The sequence below is a fragment of the Pseudophryne corroboree genome, chromosome 3, assembly GCF_028390025.1.
Source record: "Pseudophryne corroboree isolate aPseCor3 chromosome 3, aPseCor3.hap2, whole genome shotgun sequence".
In the NCBI taxonomy this organism is placed as follows: domain Eukaryota; kingdom Metazoa; phylum Chordata; class Amphibia; order Anura; family Myobatrachidae; genus Pseudophryne; species Pseudophryne corroboree.
This window is the reverse complement of record NC_086446.1, coordinates 88,801,917-88,823,053: the sequence shown is the minus strand read 5'-3', so window position 1 is coordinate 88,823,053 and position 21,137 is coordinate 88,801,917. Positions and strand designations below refer to the sequence as shown.

The following is a 21,137-nucleotide window of genomic DNA, read 5'->3' as shown; positions in this document are numbered from 1 at the left end:
ATCTGCACTTGCAGATGCAGTCCTTTCGGACAAATAAATACAAAAAAGGCAGAGGTTATTCCTTCCTTGCTAATAGAGGAAGACGAAAAGGTAAAAGTTCTCAGGCCGTGGCAGGTTCTCTGCTTCTGCAAAATCCACCGCATGACGCTGGGGCTCCTCTGCGAGAGTCCGCACCGGTGGGGGCACGTCTCAAGCTATTCATTCAATTCTGGGCTCGTTCGGCCCTAGACCCGTGGATTTTAGAAATAGTGTCCCAGGGGTACAAACTGGAGTTTCAAGACGCCCCCCCTCGACGTTTTTGCAAATCAGCCTTACCAGCTTCTCTTCCGAACAGGGAGGTAGTATGCGATGCAATACAAAAGTTGTGTCTGAATCAAGTCATTGTCAGGGTTCCCCAGGCACAACAGGGAGAAGGCTTTTATTCAAGCCTGTTTGTGGTTCCGAAGCCGGACGGCTCTGTCATACCAATTCTGAACCTAAAGTCCCTCAGTCTTTACCTAAGAAAATTCAAATTCAAGATGGAATCTCTCCGAGCAGTGATCTCCAGTCTGGAGGAAGGGGATTTCATGGTGTCGGTCGACATAAAGGATGCCTACTTACACATCCCCATATATCCTCCGCATCAGGCTTACCTGAGGTTTGTTATTCAGGATTGTCATTACCAATTTCAGACGTTGCCGTTTGGTCTGTCCACGGCTTCGAGGATTTTCACCAAGGTAATGGCGGAAATGATGGTTTTCCTTCGCAGGCAAGGAGTCACAATTATCCCTTACCTGGACGATCTCCTGATAAAGGCGAGATCCAAAGACAAGCTGGTGCAGGACATTGCGCTCTCCCTGATTGTTCTGCAACAACATGGTTGGCTCTTAAACCTGCCGAAGTCACAGTTGACTCCGATGAAGCGGCTGTTGTTTTTGGGAATGATTCTGGACACGGAATTACAGAGAGTTTTTCTTCCAGAAGAGAAGGCTCTGGATATTTAGAGTTTGGTCAAACAAATTCTGAAACCAGCGAGAGTATCAATTCATCAATGCACTCGGTTGCTGGGGAAGATGGTGGCGGCCTACGAGGCCATTCAATTTGGCAGATTCCATGCCAGAGTGTTTCAGTGGGACCTATTGGACAAGTGGTCCGGATCCCATCTGCATATACACCGGAAAATAATTCTGTCCTCCAAGGCCAGAATCTCACTCCTGTGGTGGCTACACAGCTCTCACCTCCTAGAGGGACACCGGTTCGGGATCCAGGACTGGATCCTAGTAACCACGGATGCGAGTCTCCGAGGCTTGGGAGCAGTCACACAGGGGGATATCTTCCAGGGAAAATGGTCAAGCCAGGAAGTTTGTCTACACATAAACGTCCTGGAGTTAAGGGCCATTTACAATGGCTTTCTTCAAGCGGAACGTCTTCTTCGCAACCGGCCCGTCCTAATACAATCAGGCAATATAACAGCAGTAGCGCACATAAACCGCCAGGGTGGAACAAAGTACACAGCGGCAATGGCAGAGGCCACAAAAGTTCTCTGCTGGGCGGAAAGACATACAAGCTCTCTGTCAGCAATCTTCATTCCAGGAGTGGACAACTGGGAAGCAGACTTCCTCAGCAGACACGATCTCCATCCAGGAGAGTGGGGTCTTCATCAAGAGGTCTTCACTGAAGTGACAAGTCTTTGGGAATTCCTCAAATAGACATGATGGCGTCTCGCCCTAAACAAGAAACTTCAGAGATATTGTTCCAGGTCGAGGGACCCTCAAGCAATAGTGGTGGACGCGCTGGTAACACAATGGGTGTTTCAGTCGGTGTACGTGTTTCCTCCGCTTCCACTCATTCCAAAGGTGCTAAAGATCATAAGAAGAACAAAGGTTCAGGTGATACTCTTTGCTCCAGACTGGCCAAGGAGGGCGTGGTATCCAGATCTTCTGGAATAACTCATAAGAGATCCCTGGCCTCTTCCTCTACGAGAGGATCTGTTACAGCAAGGGCCGTGCGTGTACCACGACTTACCGTGGCTACGTTTGACGGCTTGGCGGTTGAACGCCGGATCCTAGCCCGAAAGGGTATTCCCAGTGAAGTTATTCCCACACTTCTTCAGGCTAGAAAAGGAGTAACGTCTAAACATTATCACCGTATTTGGAGAAAATATGTGTCTTGGTGTGAATCCAAGAAGGCTCCTACATTTCAACTAGGGCGTTTTCTCCATTTTCTGCAAGCAGGTGTGGATGCGGGCCTAAAGTTAGGCTCGATTCAAGTACAAATTTCGGCCATATCGGTTTTCTTTCAAAAACAATTGGCCTCCTTTCCAGAAGTTCAGACTTTTGTGAAAGGAGTTTTGCACATCCAACCTCCATTTGTGCCCCCAGTGGCACCATGGGATCTTAACGTGGTGTTGCATTTTCTTCAATCACATTTGTTTGAACCTTTACAGAAGGTAGAGTTGAAATTTCTCACTTGGAAAGTGGTCATGCTATTGGCTTTAGCATCCACAAGGCGGGTGTCTGAGTTAGCGGCTTTGTCTCACAAGAGTCCTTATTTAATCTTCCATGAAGATAGAGCGGAGTTGAGGACTCGTCAACAGTTTCTGCCGAAGGTGGTTTCATCGTTCCACATGAACCAGCCTATTGTGGTACCAGTGGCTACTGACGCCTTTGCGGAGTCAAAATCTCTCGATGTTGTCAGGGCCTTGAAAATTTATGTCGCCAGAACGGCTCATCTTAGGAAAACGGAAGCTCTGTTTATCCTGTATGCTGCCAACAAGATTGGAATGCCTGCTTCCAAGCAGACTATTGCGCGCTGGATCTGTAAATCCGATTCAGCATGCTCATTCTATGGCTGGATTGTCGTTACCGAAATCAGTGAAGGCCCATTTTACCAGAAAGGTGGGTTCATCCTGGACGGCTGCCCGGGGGGTCTCGGCATTACAACTCTGCCGAGCAGCTACTTGGTCGTGTTCAAACACTTTTGCAAAATTTTACTAGTTTGATACCCTGGCTGATGAGGACCTCATGTTTGGTCAATCGGTGCTGCAGAGTCATCCGCACTCTCCCGCCTGTTCTAGAGCTTTGCTATAAACCTCATGGTTCTTATGGTGTCCCCAGCATCCTCTAGGACGTGTGAGAAAATAGGATTTTAATACCTACCGGTAAATTCTTTTCTCTTAGTGCGTAGAGGATGCTGGGCGCCCGTCCCAGTGCGGACTCTATCTGCAGTTATTAGTTATGTTTAAACACGGGTTGTGTTACGTTATGCTCAGTCTGTTGCTGACGTTGTTCATACCGTTGACTGGAGTTTCTGTTAAATGCCATGTTGTACGGCGTGTTTGTGGTGTGAGCTGGTATGTGTCCCACCTTAGTTAACAATAAATCCTTTCCTCGAAATGTCCGTCTCCCTGGGCACAATTCCTATAACTGAGGTCTGGGGGAGGGTCATAGAGGGAGGAGCCAGTTCACACACATTCAAAGTCTTAAAGTGCCCATGTCTCCTGCGGATCCCGTCTATACCCCATGGTTCTTATGGTGTCCACAGCATCCTCTACGGACTAAGAGAAAAGGATTTACCGGTAGGTATTAAAATCCTATTATTATTATTATTATACAGGAAAAGCAGCCTGTGGGGTCAAATTATTATTAAACAAGTGCTGTTGCCTGTTGTTGTTGTTGTTGTTAATATACAGGGGGAGAAGGCTGTGGTCTCCTAATATTATTATTATTATATAGGAAGAGAAGCCTGTGGTGTCTGTTAAAGCTAAATATTTATCTTACTTAAAACCCTTTAAGAGGCCTAAGTACGCTGTTGACGTCTGGAGTACCGTAAGGGTACGCACGTTGCGTAACAATCGCTTAGCCGTAGTCGAGACGCTCAAGCGTCACGTTCGCTCACGGCCAAGAGATCACAGGCAGGCACGCTATTGGCTGCCGACTAACGTAATGGTTCGCTATAGCGTAGCGGACGCTCGGGACCACGAGGAGATCACCAGCGGCGCAGACGCTCACAATGTTAAACCTTTATATGTAAACCATGAACAATGTATTATACAGGAAAACCTTAGTGTAGTGATAGGGTGTAGATGCAACACAGTGTAACCTTATTAACTTAAAAGCTGTTCGAGCGTCTCCGACGCTCTGAGAATACTTAACACTATAAGGAATACACAAATACCGGCCTTAGGGTCTAACGCCTTATATGAATGTTATACTTGCAAAAGAATAATACAATACAAGTCATACACTACAATATAACATAGACTAACTAACCAGATAACTACACAGGAAATACAATACAATACAATTACGTTTAAGGGAAAATGAGAGAGAAAGAGGAAGAGAGAGAGAGAGATATGGCTCACAATAACAATAAAGACAATATGATTGCGGAGAAAACTTACGCACAAAGGGAACGATCGCATGCGCCTTTCTGAATATCCAGCTCCCGATTATCAGTGATGAGAACCGTTGAAGAGAGTGAGCTGGATACGATCGGCTTGTCTATTTATGCCCCACACACAATACAGTTCAATGGTCCCTACAATCTCATTGTTCATTGGACACAGGAATTCGTCTTCGCATTATAACAAAAGGTCATAGGTTGATTCATACAGGTGGGCTGTGTTTACTTCCAACTGCTCAGGTGGGTGGGAAACTAGGTTTCCCGCCGCATGGATAAGTAAGTGCAAATAATAGTAAATGGACATAAACTTCTTATGTCCATAACTATTCGCACGAGCGATTAATCCGCTTAAACCAACACCGGAATATTGCTAATTAAATACTCTTCCGATGGATACTAAACACCACTGTATGACCCATGTCTGACCCTTCGTATCAAACAAAGAGGGATCTCTCTGTCCATGAACATGCTATATTAACTAAACTTTCAGAATCTATCAAAGGGACCATAATCTACAAAATACATTATATAGTTAAAATATGTAACGATTGAGTCGCACGCTACGCACACATAAACTCTACCGTAAATGCGCATACCGTGCGCCTGCGGGTGCACGTAACAGCGGGTATGCGCACGCACGGGAGAGCGTACGCATGTGCAGAGCGGACATGTATGAGGTGCAAATATGGTAGTGTGCATCGTGATATTTTTCTAACTTTGACAGTCCACCCTTTGGCAGTCACCAATAACTGCCACTTTCTAAAACATTTCAAAAAGAGAAAAATATATGTCAAGTGTAAATACATTTCCATGGTTGGGTAAGGGAGGAGAGAGAAAGGTGTGAAAAGGGTATGACCTAGTGAGATAGCAGAAGCATGTGTGTATGAATCCATGTTTGGGGGGTCATGTATCATCGTGCCGTACGTGTTTTAAATCAAGCTTCGAGGTATTGCGAAGTATACATTTGAATTCCTTCTTATCCCGTATTAAGGGTCTGTGGATGGGCTGTCAAACTCTACCGAGCTCTTTTTGGCTGTGGTTGTAACAAAATGGGGGAGCACATTTTAGTTGATGATACATGAATGGGGGAATATGTGATTGCTGATATCTGTGCCTGTATTCCCTATCGACTGTGTGTGTCATTACCTGAAGGTTGTAGAAATGAAGATAAAGAACAATTATGGTAAATGCAGTGGTATTCTATGTCAGGTTAATGAACATTTGTCGGTTGAAGTCTTGTTCGGTATCTGTTGAATGCCGTCTTCTTTGTGCTTTTGCTCAAAAGGTGCGAGCAAAAAGCTTTGTCAATGTCCATAGACTTACAAAAGTGTTGGGCTAGCGTAATTTTAAAATTTCTAGGGAAACTGGGGGTCTATGGCATAGTTCATCAAATATCTGTGTATAAGGTTGTCAAAACTTCTTCTTTAATCCATCAGTTGTCTGTATACAGGATCATCAAATTCCTTGTCCAAGTGGGTCTTTTTACCTTGGAGGAAACGGAAAAACAGGTGAAAGAAAAGGACCGTACAATCGTATTTTCATCACATCATTGTTTCTACCGTTGGGTCATAAATCAAATCCATTGGAATTACAATTTCCTCACTCCTTAGACTCATTACCCTGGTACTACGTTTGCACTTCATTAAAGCCTGACCGCATCTAAATATCAATCCAATCGATATGACAACACCTAAGATACATAGGAGAAACTTCCCTACATCCATTATGACTCCTTGAGCCCATTCTCCTAAACCAGAGAACCAATTTCGCGGGTTCAACCATGACACCCAACCAGTCAGCTCATTACCCACAGCAGCAAGGGTGAGATTGTGTCTCCTGCGAAATTCCCACTTTAATTGGAGAATATCGTCCATCTTTTGGTCTATGACCTCGACCGGATCCTCAGTACTATTCGTTATATATGTGCAGCATTTCACGCCGTACTGCGTTGCCAGTGTGACACAATATCCACCTGTTACTGCTGTGAGATAATTAAGAACCATTCTATGCTGAACCAGTTCTGTTTTATAAGCTTGAAGTTCTCTTCCAGTATACCTAAACGTGTCATCATACATTTCTGTGATATTATCTAACAAATTTGCAAGCGCAGAGATATATCTATTGTTCAGCACTCCTCTAGCGGTGCGAGTGAAATCTAACGCAAGTAGGACCTGAATCCCGGTGGATTCATGGATCATGTCAGAGGCCGAATGCTCTGTCCTTTCTGTCAGTTGCCTTTTAACTACGTGCTCGTAGTGGGTGTGAGTATAAGGAGCTTGGGCACCACGGTGTATATCTTTCATTTTGGCATGTGATACAGTCATTACTTCAGGCAGTACTTTTCCAATATAACACAATCCTTCAGAGTTTGGGGCAAGCCACTTATACGCCTTCCTCCCGCATATGAAATATGCATCATCGGGGAGAACATATGGGACGGAGTAGGACATAACCATATTACACATCTTCCATGTGAAATCTCCTAACCCTAATTCTCCCATCTGTCTAGTACACGTATCAGTTTGTACGATATGTGCACAGTATCCTGGTGATACCTCTCCAACTCTCGTAATCCTACTTCCTAGGGTATACCTATATCGGAAAGATTTTTCTCTACTGGCTATGTGGCGTATAAGCTCTGTATCTGTCGGCATTCTATCTGCTCTATATGAAAAGGTCATGGTTTGGTTACTCCATGACACTTCCCAATTTCCCGGCTTTCGGGGATTGGAAATGTTAAAACATATTAGGGACTTATCCACATGATATTGGTGGAGCTTCAAACTAGGAGGACTGGAGATATTAAACCTCCTGTCCACCGGTCTCCCACCCTTTAGCTCAAGTACCTCCCCTACCGTTAAAGGAAATGGTACTAGTCCTGATTTGCTATGACCTTGAGGTACTTGAGAGCATACCCAACAATCTGTTTGATTTAACACACTACCCACTAAGGAGTGATAGTCACTCAAGGGATGCCGGTCCATGTGGATATTAAAACTGGATTGGCATTTCTTGATGCACCCATCCTCAACTACATTGTCACAGAGCCTACAGATACAGTTTTCTTCAGCTAACAATCCTTCACAATTCCTTCTATTGTCAATGCTATCGGATCGTTTTCTGATACTCGCCTTTACTTGTTGGTTAAGTTGTTCTTGGAAAACTACGCCTCCATCTTTGTCATCAGAACCCATTCCAGAACCTCTCTCGACCTCCATGGTACTCTCGCCGGAACAGACTGCTCTGGTCAACATCATGGTCAACAGGAAAATCCGGATCACAGTCTCTTGGGGCAAGTCCATCTTATAGGAGGAAACGGAGAAGAATAAGAAGGGGGAAAAAATGGTTGAGGGAGAGGGGATGGGAAGTGGAGAAAAACAATAAAAGGGATCAGGGAATCGACAACTGCTTTCGATCTTATGATTTTCAGTGCTCCGGTGCCGCCTCAGTCCTCCTGGAACAGACACTCCAGTGATACAACTTCCTCTACCGTCTGTTCCTTATCACGGGACCTCTCTGGATCAGCAACCTTCTTACAGTGGGATGAATGAACCCAAGTCTCTCTCTCGGCAACCTTCAATGCTGTAGTGCTAGTCAATAAGACTTGGTATGGTCCTTCCCATCTGTCAATAAGGCAACCTGAGCGTAGAAAATTCCGTATCATTACATAATCCCCAGGTTCAATGTCATGACAATTACTATCTGGTAAATCAGGAATCACTAACTTCAAATTATCATTTTGATTCCTTAGCTGTTTACTCATGTTAACCAGGTACTTTATAGTCACTTCATTGTTACACTTCAAATCATCCTGAGGGTTAATCATAACATGCGGTTGTCGACCAAACAAGATTTCAAAGGGAGACAGATTAAGAGGGGACCTGGGAGTGGTTCTGATGCTGTATAGTACAATGGGTAAAGCTTCTGGTCATGTCAATCCTGTCTCTGCCATAACTTTGCTCAGTTTATTTTTAATAGTGCTGTTCACTCTTTCCACCTTCGCACTCGCCTGTGGACGGTATGGAGTGTGCAGCTTGCTATCAATTCCCATCAACTTACACATTCCTTGAAAGACATCACCTGTAAAATGGGTACCCCTATCACTTTCGATTATTCTAGGGATACCATATCTACATACAAATTCCTGCACAATTTTCTTAGCAGTAAACATAGCGGTATTTGTGGCCGCAGGAAATGCTTCGACCCAATTTGAGAACACATCTATACAAACAAGTACATATTTCAAATTTCGACAAGGAGGTAATTGAATAAAGTCAATCTGTATTACCTGAAAAGGGCCGCCTGTAGGTGGGATATGAGATGGTTCTGTTGGTATTGCCTTTCCGATATTCTTTCTCAAGCAGGTAAGGCATGACATTGCTCTCTTACTCGCATGAGATGAAAATCCTGGGGCGCACCAATATGCTCTTACCAACTTGCACATTCCCTCCTTGCCCAGATGAGTCAGCCCGTGTGCTGCCTCAGCTAAACATGGAAGATATGCTCTGGGGGACACTGGTTTACCTTGTCCATCCGTCCAGAGTCCTGAGGACTCCTGGCCATATCCCTTTGCCTTCCAGACTGCCTTTTCCTGTGTGGAACACAAATTTTGCATTTCACACAGCTTCTGTGTGTTGATGGTATTAAATACCATCAGTTGTGTGGTGTCTGTCTGTCTGGGGGTACCAGCTGCTAACTTAGCAGCTTCGTCTGCTCGGCTGTTACCAAGTGATACTGGGTCCTGGCTATATGTGTGTGCTTTACACTTGATAACAGCCACTCTGTCGGGTTCCTGTATCGCTGTTAGAAGCCTTTTGATGTGAGCTGCATGCGCTACCGGTGTACCAGCTGCCGTCATGAAATTTCTGAGGCGCCATAGGGCTCCGAAATCATGGACTACCCCGAATGCGTATCTAGAGTCGATGTAGATATTGGCTGATTTGCCCTTAGCCAATTCACATGCTCTGGTTAGGGCGACCAGTTCAGCAACCTGGGCTGAGTGAGGTGGGCCTAGCGGTTCAGCTTCTATGGTGCCTTGGTCGTCTACGACTGCGTATCCAGTACACAAGTCTCCCGAGTCCGACTGTCTGTGACAACTACCATCCGTGTAGAAGGTAAGATCTACATCTTCCAGTGGGTTGTCACTGATGTCAGGCCTTGCGGTAACATTTTGGGTCAAATATTCCATACAATCATGTGTGTCCTCCTTTGTATTAAATCCTCCTTCCCCACCACTCTCATCCTCCACCCTTTGTGCCTGTCCAGGCACACCTGGGAGATATGTTGCAGGATTTAATGCACTGCATCTCCTTATGGTGATGTTTACGGGGGCCATTAGTGCCAATTCCCATCTTGTAAACCGCACTGATGAGACGTGCCTGGTTTGGGCAGAATTTAACAAGGCTGACACTGCATGTGGTGTATGAAATGTGAGGTTGTGACCTAGCACTACATCTTCGCTTTTCGTTACTAGCAATGCTATCGCAGCAACGCTTCGCAAACATGTGGGGAGGGATCGCGCTACCGTATCTAGCTGAGCGCTATAGTATGCTACCGGCCTGCTGGCATCACCATGCTTCTGGGTTAGGACGCCTGCCGCGCAACCAGCACTTTCTGTTCCGTACAGCTCAAAGGGTTTCCCATAGTCTGGCATACCTAATGCTGGTGCCTGCGTTAGGCACTGTTTAAGTCTCTCAAATGCCATCTCGGACTCGTCTGTATGCGAAATCCGATCAGGTTTGTTTGAGGAGACCATCTCCTGCAAAGGTAACGCTAGAATGGAAAATCCTGGGATCCAGTTACGGCAATACCCACACATTCCTAAAAACGTTCTGATCTGTTGCTGGGTTTGAGGCAGAGTCATGTCTCTAATTGCTTGAATTCTATCAGCGGTCAGGTGTCTCAGTCCTTGTGTTAGACAGTGTCCCAAATACTTTACTTTAGTTTGGCATAATTGTAACTTGTCTTTGGAAACCTTGTGTCCTGTGTCTGAAAGATGAAACAGGAGCTGTTTCGTATCCTTCAGGGACGCTTCCAATGAATCTGAACACTGCAGTAAATCATCCACATACTGTATCAATACTGATCCACTCTCTGGTTGGAAAGACTGTAAACAATCATGCAAAGCCTGGGAAAATATACTTGGACTGTCTATGAAACCTTGTGGTAATCGAGTCCAGGTGTATTGGACTCCTCTGTATGTAAATGCAAACAAATATTGGCTGTCAGGGTGCAGAGGTACCGAAAAGAAAGCGGAGCAGAGGTCAATAACAGTGAAAAATTTCGCAGTGGGAGGGATTTGCATAAGGATGACAGCTGGATTTGGCACTACGGGGAACTGACTCTCAACTATTTTGTTAATCCCCCTTAGATCCTGCACTAGCCTGTAACCCCTCCCGCCACTCTTTTTAACAGGGAAGATGGGACTATTGGCTGTGCTGGATGTTCCTACCAGAATGCCCTGTTGTAGCAAGCGCTCTATTACTGGGTAAACTCCTAACTCCACCTCTGGCTTCAGAGGGTACTGTGGGATTTTTGGAGCTATCCTACCATCTTTTACTTGCACAACTACTGGAGCTACGTTTGCCATCAATCCAGTGTCTTGTCCGTCTTTAGTCCACAGTGACTCTGGTATCTGGGATGTCATCTCTTCTACTTGGGATGGAGTCCTATTTGTCATAATGGTATGTGACATTAATTTTGATGGGGAGTCTAACATGTCTCGCACTTCCTGAGCGTGATTCTCAGGTATGTCCAAGAATACACCTTTAGGAGTACAATAAATGACGCACCCCATTTTACACAATAAGTCTCTTCCCAGGAGATTAGTCGGTGCCGATGCAGCCAGCAAAAAGGAATGCTTGGTATGTAAAGGCCCTATTGTAATCTCGGCTGGTTTGCTAACAGGGTAATGCTGGACTACTCCCGTTACTCCCATGGCTGGAATTGTCTTACCAGTGGTTCTCATGCCCACTGTCGAATTTATCACTGATTTGGCCGCCCCCGTATCTACAAGGAAGTTTAATGATTTACCAGCTACATTAATTGCAATTTCGGGTTCACTTCCAAGACTTGCAATCAATTTTACTGGCTGCAGATTACAGGTATGGCCACACCCCTATTGGGTATGGTGACCTCCCTGAATCCCGCTGGCAGCAACTACTTGAGAGGGAGTTAACTGGGAACTGCCAGAGGCTTGCCAGTCTCTGTTCGGGGGGTATCTTTTTGTTTCCCCTGCATGTGGCTCATAACTCCGTTTCTGCGGACCCTGATCCCAATGTCGTGTGTCATGTCGTGGTCTAGGGGGTTGGTATGAGTTTTGTGAATTTTTCACTCTACAGTCTCGTGCCATGTGTCCCTGTCTATGACAAGAATAACAAGTTACCACATTTGACTTACCCACAGGGTTTGGTGATTTATACAAAGGCTGCCTTGTGGTCAGGGCATGTATACTTACGGCCATTAATTTATCACCTTGTAATTCCCTGTGTCTGGTGATATTCCGATCGTGATCAATAGCTGCCTCTCTCAAAGTAGCCACCGACAGACCTCGCCAACATGGTTGCGTGGTCTGTACCCTTGTCTTTAATGCTTCTTTCAAACCATCCATTAGCACAGATACTGCTACTTCTCTATGATTTATGTTGGTTTTAATGTCCTCTATGCCTGTGTATTTAGCCATCTCTAATAATGCCCTGTGAAAATACTCTGCAGCTGTTTCTGACTCCTTTTGTTTAATGGAGAAAATCTTGTTCCATTTAACTACAGCTGGAAAATACTCCTTTAACTGTAAACTTATCATTTTTACATTATCTTGGTTGTACACATCTGTAAGAGGTACATCCTGATCCAATCCACAGTCAGCTAAAAATTGAGCTGCGTCGACATTGGAGGGTAAACAAGCCCTCAGCAATATCTGCCAGTCTTTGTTATTGGGCTCTAAAGTGTTCCCTAGGTCTCTGATGTATTTCTGGCTAGCAACTAGATCTTTCCTAGGATCAGGGAATTCAGACACTATGGTTCTTAATTCCATTCGGGAAAACGGGCTGTACATGGCAATGTTTCTGATAGGAGTGACTCCTGTAGTGTCCGTTTTCCCATTTGGAACTGCGATTACCCTAACGGGAGCAAGTTTAATAACATCGTTCTGATTAGATTCTACAGCTTGTGGTGAAATGGTTTCAGCATAGTGTAAGGTGCCGTACTTACCCGTTGATACGACCTCACCTGTCCCTCCGCTAGGGGCCTTTGTTACTAATCTTAAGGGTTGGGCCGTGCCTACTGTTGTTTCTGATATGGTGGCTGCTAGAGAGAGCGCCGATATTGTTGCCGATTCGTCCTCTTGATCACACTCCTGGGGAAAGTTCAAAACAGGGTACAACTTGCACGGGTTAATACTTGCATTGGTTAACTTATTAACATTTACACAGTTGCTAAATGTTTGTTTGTTACACCCTAGTGCGTCTTTCTCCGCAACCAATTTCTCTCCTGATATGTATGGTGGCGGCGGGGCCGTGGCTATCAGTTTCCTGATAGGATTAGATCCCGCCGCCTGAGCCAATCCTCTCTGTATTTCACCCTCCTGTTGCCATAACTGCAAATAATCATAATGTTTGATTCGTCTCTTTGCTGATTTAATGAGACATATCCTCCTCCTTAGATTTTGTAACACTTCTGGGCTAAAGCTGCCTACTCTTGGGAACTTCTCCCCGTCATGTACCGTCATTCTCTCCCATTCATCACATAAAACCTCTGTGTGTGAACCGTATTTTTCACACATTACGTACCTTGCCGACCCGATTGGTCGGTTTACTGAATCAACCCGAACCGAGGTTGATCGCCCCCTACCTGAACAATTGGCCCCCATACCTGCAGGTGTTGCTTTCTTCAGCCAACCCTTACAAAAACCAAAATGTTCAAGATAGGCTGACGGTGGCGGTTTACCGAGTACCCCACTCACTCGCCCACGCCGACCAATACGACCTACACACTGCTCTAGTGCTGGCGTACTCGACCCAGGGCCCCTGCAACCTGAACCTCTATTTACTGGAACATGCGAGGGTGATCCGCAGAGCACTTACTCTTTCCAGTAACTATTGGTTGCTGGATAGTTCCTTAGTGACCAGCGAACTTCCCTTAAAATAAAAAAAATTACACAAATTACGTTAGAATGTACAAATAGTGTTTATGACCCGTTTCGTACACAAATGGTACTGGTCAGACTAACTAATGCACACAATTACGTGCGGTACAATCGTTCAGTACATAAGCAACTAATCTTATGTACGGAGCGACCAACGGAATCGAAAATTACGGCTGCGAATTCCTTCAGCCAGAGCTTTATGGCCTATATGGGTTCCGCACCAACCCTTCCTGGTGTTGTGCTACTTGTCTCTATAGCGGACTTCTTAGTCTGCTGTAACTGGACCTCCTGGTCTTGTTATAAGACCTCCTGGTCTGCTGCTACAGTGTGACCTCCTGGTCTGCTACACTCTAATGCTCAAATTTTATGTTTAACAAGGGATGCCTCCCTAGCCACCATGTACGTCACTTACATGCATGTACCTCACGAGAACTCGACTTTGTGGTTCAACCTCAAAAATTGTATAAACTTATATATGCAAAACACTCACTCACCACATGTACACTTTTGTTTCTATTTCTGCGCAGAAATTTTCTTTCCTTTAGACCAGATGTGTTGTAAATTTGGAGAAGGATCTGTTAGTCTAAATTTCGGACACTAAAATAGACTTGCGCTATTTATCGTGTTGCCACCTTTTTCGCCTGTTAAAATAACACTAGCGTGTGATTTGAGTTACGTGGGCGTACCCGGACGCTCCGTTGCGTAATATACGCTGCGTGCGTCGGCCTTTGAGTTGCGTACGCGAGTCTCAGCCCTTTGTTAGAGACACGTGTACACAAAGCAAATATCCACCGTAACACAATTTACACGTTTATCAATGTAGATGATCCTTGATCATCTACCGAACACCACACCAATCTCTCCTTGTATCTTTAGGTAGAGCTGCGTGCGTGCTTTGCAATTTATACCTTAATGTATTACTTTTACACTTTAACTATGAAATAGCGACAAATCTCTCTTAGCACGTTTATCAATTTATAAAATGGCAAACAGGAGAGTGATATATGAAAATACACGAATAAAAAGAAATGCAGATATGCGTGTGTGTGTACGCAAGACAGAAATAAACAGTTTTAAAAGACACTAGCGTGTTGTTCTTACCTCCGGTTCCGGATTCCTTCAGCACCCTTTACTAAGCGAAGCAGACGCTTATCCAGACAGCACTACGAGGAATATGATCTCCCGCCCTTTGCTGATGGATAATGTCTGCTGAAATTACCTAGCAGAGATATGTGAAGGATGGACGAGCCGCCAATTGTTAAAGCTAAATATTTATCTTACTTAAAACCCTTTAAGAGGCCTAAGAACACTGTACGCTGTTGACGTCTGGAGTACCGTAAGGGTACGCACGTTGCGTAACAATCGCGTAGCCGTAGTCGAGACGCTCAAGCGTCACGTTCGCTCACGGCCAAGAGATCACAGGCAGGCACGCTATTGGCTGCCGACTAACGTAATGGTTCGCTATAGCGTAGCGGACACTCGGGACCACGAGGAGATCACCAGCGGCGCAGACGCTCACAATGTTAAACCTTTATATGTAAACCATGAACAATGTATTATACAGGAAAACCTTAGTGTAGTGGTAGGGTGTAGATGCAACACAGTGTAACCTTATTAACTTAAAAGCTGTTCGAGCGTCTCCGACGCTCTGAGAATACTTAACACTATAAGGAATACACAAATACCGGCCTTAGGGTCTAACGCCTTATATGAATGTTATACTTGCAAAAGAATAATACAATACAAGTCATACACTACAATATAACATAGACTAACTAACCAGATAACTACACAGGAAATACAATACAATACAATTACGTTTAAGGGAAAATGAGAGAGGAAGAGAGAGAGATATGGCTCACAATAACAATAAAGACAATATGATTGCGGAGAAAACTTACGCACAAAGGGAACGATCGCATGCGCCTTTCTGAATATCCAGCTCCCGATTATCAGCAATGAGAACCGTTGAAGAGAGTGAGCTGGATACGATCGGCTTGTCTATTTATGCCCCACACACAATACAATTCAATGGTCCCTACAATCTCATTGTTCATTGGACACAGGAATTCGTCTTCGCATTATAACAAAAGGTCATAGGTTGATTCATACAGGTGGGCTGTGTTTACTTCCAACTGCTCAGGTGGGTGGGAAACTAGGTTTCCCGCCGCATGGATAAGTAAGTGCAAATAATAGTAAATGGACATAAACTTCTTATGTCCATAACTATTCGCACAAGCGATTAATCCGCTTCAAACCAACACCGGAATATTGCTAATTAAATACTCTTCCGATGGATACTAAACACCACTGTATGACCCATGTCTGACCCTTCGTATCAAACAAAGAGGGATCTCTCTGTCCCTGAACATGCTATATTAACTAAACTTTCAGAATCTATCAAAGGGACCATAATCTACAAAATACATTATATAGTTAAAATATGTAACGATTGAGTCGCACGCTACGATCACATAAACTCTACCGTAAATGCGCATACCGTGCGCCTGCGGGTGCACGTAACAGCGGGTATGCGCACGCACGGGAGAGCGTACGCATGCACAGAGCGGACATGTATGAGGTGCAAATATGGTAGTGTGCATCGTGATATTTTTCTGACTTTGACATGTCCTATTATTATGTTAATGCAGGGGGAGCAGTCTGTGGTGCACTATTATTATTATTATTATATGTAACTGAGGAGATGGGAAATATTTCTCAATTTCTAGAATATATTAAAACTGTGACCAATATATCACCACACTCACCAGCTCAGTCATTTATAACAGATCTTAGGGCCTAATTCAGAGTTAATCGCAGCAGCAAATTTGTTAGCAGTTGGGCAAAACCATGTGCACTGCAGGGGGGAAGGGGTCAGAAATGTATTATGTGCAGAGAGAGTTAGGTTTGGGTAGGGTGTGTTCAAACTGAAATCTAAATTGCAGTGCAAAAATAAAGTAGCCAGTATTTACCCTGCACAGAAGCAATATAACCCACCCAAATCTAACTCTCCCTGCACATGTTGTATCTGCCCCCCCTGCAGTGCACATGATCTTGCCCAACTGCTAACAAATTTGCTGCTGCGATCAACTCTGAATTAACCCCTAAGTTGGAGCAGATGAAGTGAATGTGTCAGAAGACCTAGGGCAGGGGTGTCAAACTCAAATTCATCGGGGGCCGCATCAGCAGTTTGGTCCCCATCAAAGGGCCGGTTGTATCTGTAGGTCTATCCAAAATTTACCGCTCCACCTGCCTTATATGTGCCCAGCCATCTGCCCCCTTTTAAAGTGCCCAGCCATGTGCCCCCTTTTATAGTGCCCAGCCATGTGCCCCCTTTTATAGTGCACAGGTCCCCATTTTACACATTGCGGCAGGCACAGGTCCCCATTTTACACATTGCGGCAGGCACAGGTCCCCATTTTACACATTGCGGCAGGCACAGGTCCCCATTTTACACATAGCGGCAGGCACAGGTCCCCATTTTACACATTGTGGCAGGCACAGGTCCCCATTTTACACATTGCGGCAGGCACAGGTCCCCATTTTACACATTGCGGCAGGCACAGGTCCCCATTTTACACATAGCGGCAGGTACAGGTCCCCATTTTACACATTGTGGCAGGCACAGGTCCCCATTTTACACATAGCGGCAGGTACAGGTCCCCATTTTACACATTGTGGCAGGCACAGGTCCCCATTTTACACATTGTGGCAGGCACAGGTCCCCATTTTACACATAGCGGCAGGTACAGGTCCCCATTTTACACATTGTGGCAGGCACAGGTCCCCATTTTACACATTGTGGCAGGCACAGGTCCCCATTTTACACATTGTGGCAGGCACAGGTCCCCATTTTACACATTGTGGCAGGCACAGGTCCCCATTTTACACATAGCGGCAGGTACAGGTCCCCATTTTACACATTGTGGCAGGCACAGGTCCCCATTTTACACATAGCGGCAGGTACAGGTCCCCATTTTACACATTGTGGCAGGCACAGGTCCCCATTTTACACATTGTGGCAGGCACAGGTCCCCATTTTACACATTGTGGCAGGCACAGGTCCCCATTTTACACATTGCGGCAGGTGGTGGAAGGAGGGAGAGAGAGAGAAAGAGAGGAAGGGAGAGGGGCTGACTTACATTTGAAGCGGTTCTCGCCGCTCTTCAGCCGCCTCTCCCTCCTCGTCTGCGCGGCTCCCTTCTCCCTCCTCCGACGGGGTTTCGTTGAATGACGCGTTTGCGCCGTGACGTCACGACGCAATCGCGTCATTCCGCGAACCCCCCCCCCCCCCCCCCGAGCTGGGCACTCGGGAGAAGGGGGTTTCATGGCGGCGGCACCGCGGGCCATCAGACGAGGTCTGGCGGGCCGGATTTGGCCCGCGGGCCTTGTCTTTGACACCCCTGACCTAGGGGGTCATTCCTACCCGTTCGCACGCAGCGTTTTTTCGCTGCGGTGAGAATGGGTGCAGAATGCGCATGCGTAGCGGGCACAGTGCGCAACGTTGCCCGGCATCAGGGGTCGCCGGGTTACATCGCGGCTACCGACAGGAGCAGTCGCAGCGGCGACCGCTAAGAAGATTGACGGGAGGGAGGCGTGGATGGGCGGATCCGGACCGTTGGAGAGCATTTTCAGGGAGTGGTGGGTATAACGCAGGCGTGTCCAGGACAACGGAAGGGTGAAGGTGTGACGTCAAAGACGGCCCCATCATCGCTGGATCCATCGCACAGGGTAAGTATGTCCAACCCTAGTCTACTTTTGCTTGAAATTTTATTAGCTTAGCAGGACTGCACAAGCGATCGCAGCCCTGCTAAGCTAAAATACACTCCCCCATAGGTGTGGACTGTTGATCGCAGCAGCAGCAAATAAAAGTTGCTGGCTGCGATCAACTCGGAATGACCACCCTAGACTCCGGCCATGTCTTGTGTAACCTGTTAGCAATACAGCATTGTGGGACAGTTACTGAGGAGTCCTATGCACCTGGGCCGCTCCTGTGACGAGGGCTGTATGGATTTGGGGAATAGAGTAGACTTACTGGTCACTCAGTCCTTCATCTCTGACTATGTTACATGTGTACTCTGCGGTGTTTATTGTAATTATTATATTTATTCCTAGACAACTGAGCTGTGAGGAAAAAGTGTTTACTAGACATCATGGGGGGATGAGTCCAGTGGTTAATTTCCCATGAGGTACGTGCCCAGGGGTGCCACTTGTTAGGGGTGGCGGGTGTCACTTTAATGCTTGTATTAGTACTGTCAGTCTGAGATTTACCTGTAACTACTAAATATTTCTACATTACTGTACCATATGCTATTTTATAGTGTAGAAACAGATAGGACATGCAGCGGAAAGACTGCAGTTAAAGCACATCTTGTTTGTTTCATTTCAAATCTATTGTGGTGGTGTATAGAGCCCAAAATATGAGAATTGTGTTGATGTCCCAATATTTATGGACCTGACTGTATGTGTACAGAATTTAAAAAATACTGTCATAGTTTATTTTTTTAGTATTATATTAAGTTACCAATCATTAATTGAGGGCTTACTGTATAACAAAGGAAAATAAACTTGGGCAAGAGTGCGACAATTACTGTTGTGCCTAGGGGTGCTCTGACCCCTAAATCTGCCCCTGGATGAGACACGTCACAGATTCCCTTAGGATGGACAAGGACCCAAGTCACATGACTGAGAGGATACTAAATCTCACCCTGGAGATTATCTACCTGCTGACTGGGGAGGTGAGGGCATCTGTGAATAACACTGTGACATCACTTATGTCTATAGCAATAATACAGGGACTTGACTGGCTAGGTGAGGGATTGTGGGAGTGTCACTGTGACATCACATATCTATAGTAATAACACAGAGACATGACTGGGGAGATGAGGGGTTCTGGCGATGTTACATAAACCTGACTCCTCTCTGATACTAAAACAGGGACCTGACTGGGGAGGTGAGGGGTTCTAGGAGTTTCATAGTGACATCACTTATAGTAATAACACAGGAACAGGGCTGGATTAAGGTTTGTAGGGGACCCTACCAATAAAATAATTTTTTGCCACTCAGTACCCCCCATTATGCACATAAGACCACAGTGCCCATTATAACCGTTATACCACAAAGTGCACTTATGTCACATGGTGCCCACAGAATGCTCCTAGTATTAATATTGTGCCCCATAGTGCCCTCACCATGCTACACTAAGGATGGAGAGGGACCTGCTCTCGGCAATCGGTGGATGCCCCGGAGCGACTGCCCCTGTCACCTCCCCTGTTAATCCCGCCCTGTACAGGGACATTACTGGGGAGGAGAGTGGTCTGAGAGTATCACAGAGACATCACGGAAAGATATAGTAATACTACAATGACATGACTGGTGAGTGTATCTTGGGAGTGTCACTGTGACAACACATATCTATAGTCAGGGCAGGACTGGCCATCTGGCACTTTTGGCTCATGCCAGAAGGGCAGGTGGGCCGATCGGGTCCCTCAGAGAGCCAGGAAGGCCACGCACAGAGCAACCTCCGGCTCTCTGCTTCAGCCTCCCCAACTGGTCTCCATTGAAATGGGGGCGTGCCGTGAGTCCACGCCCCCGGACTTGCAACCCCCCCGCCCCCAGCAAGCGCCGCCATTGTAATGGGATCGTGCCAGGAGTCCACGCCCCCATGACTCATGGCACACCCCCCGTACATCGTGGCAGCGCCCCCCCCCCCCCCCCCCCCCATGACATGCGTGCGCGCCACCCCCCTTCCCCCCCGCGACGAGCGCCCGGGCCGATTTAGAACCCCATTCCGTCGCTGGTAATAATACAGGGACATGACTGGGGAGGTAAAGGTACTGGGAGTGTACTGTATGCATTGATAGTGTATTTTCCAATACACAGGATTACACAGTTGTGAAGTAGACATCCGGTGAGCAAGTTACACCCAGCAGCAGCCCTCTTGTGTCAGGAAGACTGAGCAGGACCCAGTGACCCATCACGGAGCCTCCTCCTCATTCACTGATACATGAGAGATACAATGACCAGAAGATCCTGGAAATCACCAACAAGATCATTCAGCTGCTGACTGGAGAGGTGACTACTGGGAATGGGACATTATACAGTAACACCAGGGGATATGTCTGGGTGATGACTGTGTCATTGTGTGTGTCAGGTTACTATAAGGTGTCGGGATGTCCCTATCTTTCTATGCATGGAGGAGTGAGAGTATTTAGAGGAACACAAGGATCTGTACAAGGATGTGATGATGGAGAATCACCAACTCCGTACGTCACTAGGTAAGAGGAGACTTAAATTGTCAGGTGTCAGCCAGTATGGTGGTCAACAATATACACACATCATGTTATGATAACATAAATACAGTGTACTCAGGCACTGTGTCTTCTACAGATGAATACAGTACCAGAGAAACACCAGAGAGTTGTCCCCTTCCACTTTATTCACAGAAGGGAACAGAAGAGAATCACAGGACCCCACAAGAGGATCAGGTAGATGGGATTTAGGGTCTCACCAAATGCCAAAGTGACTTGTCACTTCATTATCTGTAGAGCAGCTGTGTGTGTTTTATACACTGATATTCTGTTGTGTTGCTCTCTGCTTTGGTGCTTCTAGC

General features: G+C 46.0%; 1 protein-coding gene across 3 annotated transcripts in view; it reads left to right on the top strand.

Moving 5' to 3' along the window:
* Positions 1-21,137, top strand: part of LOC135057055 (gastrula zinc finger protein XlCGF26.1-like) — a 62,373-nt gene that overhangs the window by 6,797 nt on the left and 34,439 nt on the right. For 2 of the 3 annotated variants that reach the window (XM_063962941.1, XM_063962939.1), the window contains exons 2-4: positions 20,408-20,599; positions 20,679-20,802; positions 20,915-21,012. In XM_063962941.1, coding sequence (XP_063819011.1) covers positions 20,769-20,802; positions 20,915-21,012 — 132 coding nt within the window. In that variant the 5' untranslated portion in view covers positions 20,408-20,599; positions 20,679-20,768. Of the gene's footprint in view, positions 1-18,639; positions 18,715-20,407; positions 20,600-20,678; positions 20,803-20,914; positions 21,013-21,137 lie in introns of those variants that run through there. The other variant, XM_063962940.1, reaches the window with a different exon arrangement.